Source organism: Coffea eugenioides, chromosome 4, assembly GCF_003713205.1.
Source record: "Coffea eugenioides isolate CCC68of chromosome 4, Ceug_1.0, whole genome shotgun sequence".
Lineage (NCBI taxonomy): Eukaryota > Viridiplantae > Streptophyta > Magnoliopsida > Gentianales > Rubiaceae > Coffea > Coffea eugenioides.
Window position 1 is genome coordinate 4106551 of NC_040038.1, and position 5435 is coordinate 4111985.

A 5435-nucleotide genomic window follows, 5' to 3' on the forward strand; every position below is an offset into this window, starting at 1 on the left:
CAATATCAAACATAAGCATATTATATTTTGGTAAGGTTGATAAAAATTGAAATTCACATTGCAAAATCATGGGCATTAAAATTTTGCTTTTAGGGACTAAACTAAACTAATTAAAGAACATGTTTAGAATGAATCCAAACAAAAGGTAGTAATAATAATAATAATATAAACAGCAATTCTCAATTCATTCATCTAATAGGAAATAGTAAGAGAGTTTGAAATTTGAATTCGAAATAATGATAAGATTAGTTGTATTATCCACTATTTTAAAGATTTATTGAATTTGATGTATTAAATTGGAGGCAGAAAAGGTGTATTGGTTTTAACTCAGCATGTAAATCTAGGCTAGAAAATTGCAACCTACATCAATTCTTAGGTTACCATATATTTCTCCTCTGTTCAATCAAAATTTAAAAACAGCTGAACCCCACCAGCAAGAAGAGGAGCTAAGCAATATAACGACCAACTCACTAGCAAAACAAGACAATTCAGAAGAAAACCAAGAAATGTACTCCCCACACCAAACCCGCTCATAGACGGCCGTATTAACTACTAACTATCCACCCTTTTTCCTCTGCCGGCTTTCTGGTTTTCTCCTCTGATTTGCCACCTCGCTCTCTTCCAAAAACAATCTTCTCTTGTCGCCATTTTTTCCTCCCTTTATAAACTCCATATCCCTCACATCTGATTGGAGGAGGACCAAGTCATTCTAAATAGTTTCCCATTATTTCATTACTAGCTATAGTTCATTGGTCCATTATTCCTTTTTTCTATCTTCCTCCTCCTTTATAGCCTTTAATCTCTACACTCATCAGAGTGATCTTTCCTCAATTTTTTTGTCCCTCGAGGTGAACTATCTAATCTTCCTTATTTCATGGCGAAATCTTCCAAGCAGAAAACAAGTTCCACTACCACCACCACCACCACCAGCATTGACGCCGATAATAATAATAGTAGCAATAGCAGTAACTCTACTAATCCCGTTGTCAAAACCACCAAAACTAAGCGAACCCGCAAGAGCGTGCCCAGAGATTCTCCACAGCAACGAAGTTCTGTTTATCGGGGTGTTACCAGGTACTGTAAATATATACAAGTGGTGATCATCTTTCCATAACCACGGCTTTTTTGAAAATTTTCTTTTCTTTTTACCTTTCTTTATCGAATAAAATTAAAGGGTTTCATTTTACCATCTATGCTTGCTGCAGACACCGGTGGACTGGCCGGTATGAAGCTCATTTGTGGGATAAGAACTGTTGGAATGAGTCGCAAAACAAAAAAGGAAGACAAGGTTTTCCTTTTTTCTTTTAATCACTATTAAGGATGCATGTTTTAACGCCTTGTTTTAATTAGTGGAGAGTGATTAACGTGGGGGTTTAATGTTTTCCTTTTTGTTGGGGTGTTTCTGTTGACCGGTGTTCACGGTGGACTGCAACAAAAAATGCAGTTTATCTTGGTAAGTAGGTTTCCATCTTTATCAGCATTGTCATAAATTCTTTAATTATCACTAAACCTCAATTCGAATTTTGAAAAGAAATATTACTCTATCGGTTTGAAAAGGTCCACTCTTCTTGTGCTGATATATGAAATAAGAAAAGAAAAAAAAAAAGAGTCACTTTAGTGTAGCTACGTGGATACAAGAAATATTGTACAAGTGGATGGATGCTCCATGAATCGGGCTTTTTTTTTCTTTCTTTTTTTTTTTTTTTGGCTGGCAGGAGCTTACGATGATGAAGAAGCGGCGGCACATGCATATGACTTGGCAGCATTGAAGTACTGGGGACAAGACACAATTCTCAATTTTCCTGTAATCTATAATTCATCTTGCAAATCTTTGTTTTTTTTTTTGCCCCCTTTTTGTTGAAGAAATTTATATTGTAAGATTTTAAAAGACTTGAATTTTTTTTTTGTTAGATAATCATAGCGGTTTTGCTTAATGTATGTAGCTCTCGACGTATGAAAATGAGCTCAGCGAAATGGAGGGTCAGTCTAAAGAAGAGTACATTGGATCATTGAGAAGGTATGTGTACAAACGCAGTTGCCAATAGGATCACAAATTTCCTTTAAATGTTAGAGCTCTTTTTTGATTTTCTTCCTATATTCATGCAAAGTCGGATATCAACTTAATTTGAAGAATCTGTTTTTGGCAGAAAAAGCAGCGGGTTTTCGAGGGGTGTCTCCAAATATAGAGGAGTGGCAAGGTAAAATTAGTTTGTTTGTTTCTCGAAGGGAATAATAATATTAATTTTCGCATTTGATGAGCATGGTTCACTTACCATCAAGCAAAATAAATTAAAGGAGTCCCACCTGTGATAAGACGATTAAGACACATAAGTATGTTTCTCTCCTGAAATTAGTACCTACCTATCATTTACGGTCCTTTTTTTTTTGGAGTTTTGTTTAACTGATGCCCAACGTTAAAATTGACTTAACGTAGTACCGTGTAATTATTACCCTTTCTAGATACTTTTTTCAGTTATTTTTACTTACATTCCTTTGTATTTATTTTTTTTCTAATTAAGAGTATTATCTTTTCAAAAAATATGACACGTGAAATAAATCATAACCAGTATCCGTTGGCACCCGTTAGATGGACCTTTTTTTTTTTTTTTTATAATGTTCCAAAATCCAAATGTTTGTTGTTCATATCACAAAGCTTTCCACAGTATGAGGTAGGGTTTATACATACACAGGAAATTGCTGTCCTCCGTCAATGGCAAGGCCCCTCCATCCAGTTCATTTTAAAAGCCAGCCGGTTCTGGTGAAGTAAACTTCTTACTATAACTTCTGGGCATCATCCAGCCACAAAGTAGTTAGGAAGACGAAAATTTATGACTTTGGACTAATTGATGCTGGACCAATGATAGAAAGTTGTCAAAGTAGTGCTTAGGTATCCATCACCTTTACTTGCCCAATTGACATGCATCATGCATGCCGAGTCTGATCGGTTCTCATCATTTTCATGCAATAGTACATCAATCAGTCCACAAATCTGGTAGAATTGAGATGGAACTTTTTGATCTCTTCTTTAAGTCTTTCACATTTTAGCATTAAATTCTGGCGGTGTTGATTGCGCAGACACCATCATAATGGGAGATGGGAGGCCCGAATAGGAAGAGTCTTTGGCAACAAGTACCTTTACCTTGGAACATATGGTAACTCTTTCCATCTTGCCCTTTATTTACTCTCTGTTGGCTGGTATATTTTTTGATGCCAAAAAATGCTTATTGCCTCCTTCCACCAACCAAACAATAAATCTAACTAAAAATTTTCATGGTTTTTTGAGTGTTATTCTTCATTTCTTGGTTTAAGAGCTTAATTATGACTCTCGTCGTCGTCGTTGTTGTTGTTGTTGTTTTTTCTTCTTTTCCCCTTTCCCCTGACGTGATTCAATAAAAAATAAACCTGCTTTCTTAAAAATCGTTGTCAAGATTACCAAAAGTTGGTGACTAATGCGTCTGCAAGGCTCATTAATGGTTAGATAATCTACCATAGAATGAAATCAACATCTTGGTCGCCCACCTAATTATTAACCAACGGCTCCCAATTACTTGCTCGTGGCACAACATTTGGCACTTTCCAAATTCAATGAGCTAATTAATCTATTCAAACAGATTTCATAAACATGATATGACCCTTAAGATTATCTATTGATACGCTTAATTAATTGGATATTTTAGTAGAGAAAGCTCCATATGTCACTAATTAAGATTTGCATTCTTAACACAAGTCATCATGCCAAGTGAAAGCAAACAATAATTATTGTGTTAGTTGTCAAGTTCTCACGTGGTATCATTAATAAATACCACAATTAATCTTGAGTGATTATGTTTTTTTAAAGATGAAATTTTTGAAGTACATGTACATGCATTGCGTAGTCAAGAACAGAATTAGTAGATGAAAGAGAGCATCAAATTAATATGGTTGGTAGTTGTACGTGGATCACCAAACTCTCAACTGCTAAGGCAAACATTTAAGGTTTAAACTTTTATGATAATGATGGAGTATTAATATAACTTTTTCAACCTTTTCCACCAAATATTATTTATGATATGCGGAATGAATTCTTGAATTTGTTATAGTTATGCCCATGCATGCATTGTCATGCAGCTACACAAGAAGAAGCAGCGACTGCATATGACATGGCAGCAATAGAGTACAGAGGACTTAACGCCGTTACTAACTTTGACCTTAGCCGTTACGTCAAGCGGCTAAGACCAAACCAAACTGGCAACGGTGTCAATAACGTTGCCAGCTCCGAACAATACCCTAACGTTGACCTCGAAGTTAATGTTAATCCAATCAAAGATGATGCTAGTGAAGAAGTGGATTTAAGCTTCATCCATCAGCAGCAACAACAACAAAGCTCTAGCTCGCCCGACACCTCCACCACTACCAGCACCACCGCGCCACAGCCATGTCCAGGTGGCGGTGCCACCACCGCTTCGTCCGCATTAGGGCTTCTCCTGCACTCATCCAAGTGCAAGGAAATGCTCGAGCGGACATCAGCCGTTGACAGCCCTTCGACGCCTCCTGAACAGCCAGAGCCGCCGCGGAGGAGCTTCCCTGATGATATTCAGACGTACTTTGCTTGTCAAGACTCGGGCAACTTTGCCGACGAACATGACAATATTTTTGGTGACTATAATCCATTTGCATCAACTATGTTCCCATGTGAGCTTGATGCATAGCAGAAGAGTCGACGCAAATATATAAACGGTGGCTTCTCAAGAATTAAATGTAGAATTATATATCGATTTTGTGAATACAAAGGTTGAAGACAGCGGCTGAGAAATGATAAGTAAGGCGACAAAAAAGAGTCTTAGGCTTCCAATTATTATTATCGAGTTTTTAGTTAACACGGTGCTTCCACGCTCTTCCCATCTGCAATATTGGAAGAGAAGAGTTTTTCTTTCCTTTTTACTTTTGTCTGTTGGTTTGTTTGTTTTACTTTGGTTGTTAATGTAGATAGGTTGGGTATAGACATTCATTTATCAGTTGCATTGATAAAATTTTTGTAGCCAATTAAGGGCATTTATTCTTCTGTTAGTGTCGCACTGTCTATTTTTTCTTAAACTTTTATGCTTTATATCCCCTGTCCACTATCTAATCCAAATACTTTCATACATATATAAGCAGCATACTCATGAGGCTTGCGGCTTTATTTGGGTCTGGTTGCCAAATATTTGGGACTGGTTGGGGAATCAAGAGACTTCTTGATAGGTTCTTTGATACGAAATAGAAGTTTAAAATCAATCGTTTATGTAGAAGTAATTGTTAGACATTGGCACAATGTGGAAGTTGCTTCTTGTCTAAATCTATGCTCTTTTTCCTTGAGCATGCCTGCCAATAATACTCCCGTGCTACAGACATTTCTCCTATTAAAGACAAAGGACTCGAAAAGCCTATTCTTGCTTTACAATTTGCTTTCCAGATGC

General features: G+C 36.7%; 1 protein-coding gene across 1 annotated transcript; it reads left to right on the top strand.

The window, feature by feature from the left end:
• Positions 1-510: 510 nt before the first annotated feature.
• LOC113769541 (AP2-like ethylene-responsive transcription factor At1g16060) lies at positions 511-5041 on the top strand. The gene is made up of 8 exons (XM_027314013.1): positions 511-1074; positions 1206-1288; positions 1445-1453; positions 1716-1804; positions 1944-2017; positions 2148-2198; positions 3076-3152; positions 4108-5041. Exons 1-8 carry the CDS (start codon positions 875-877, stop codon positions 4686-4688), a joined length of 1164 nt encoding a protein of 387 aa, XP_027169814.1. The 5' UTR covers positions 511-874; the 3' UTR covers positions 4689-5041.
• Positions 5042-5435: the final 394 nt, after the last annotated feature.

Bases quoted from the DNA above. Each gene is read 5' to 3' on its own strand.
- LOC113769541 (XM_027314013.1), top strand. From the start codon at position 875: ATGGCGAAATCTTCCAAGCAGAAAACAAGTTCCACTACCACCACCACC. The intron at 2,018-2,147 runs GTATGTGTACAA...TGTTTTTGGCAG, and splicing joins TACATTGGATCATTGAGAAG to AAAAAGCAGCGGGTTTTCGA. The intron at 3,153-4,107 runs GTAACTCTTTCC...ATTGTCATGCAG, and splicing joins CCTTTACCTTGGAACATATG to CTACACAAGAAGAAGCAGCG.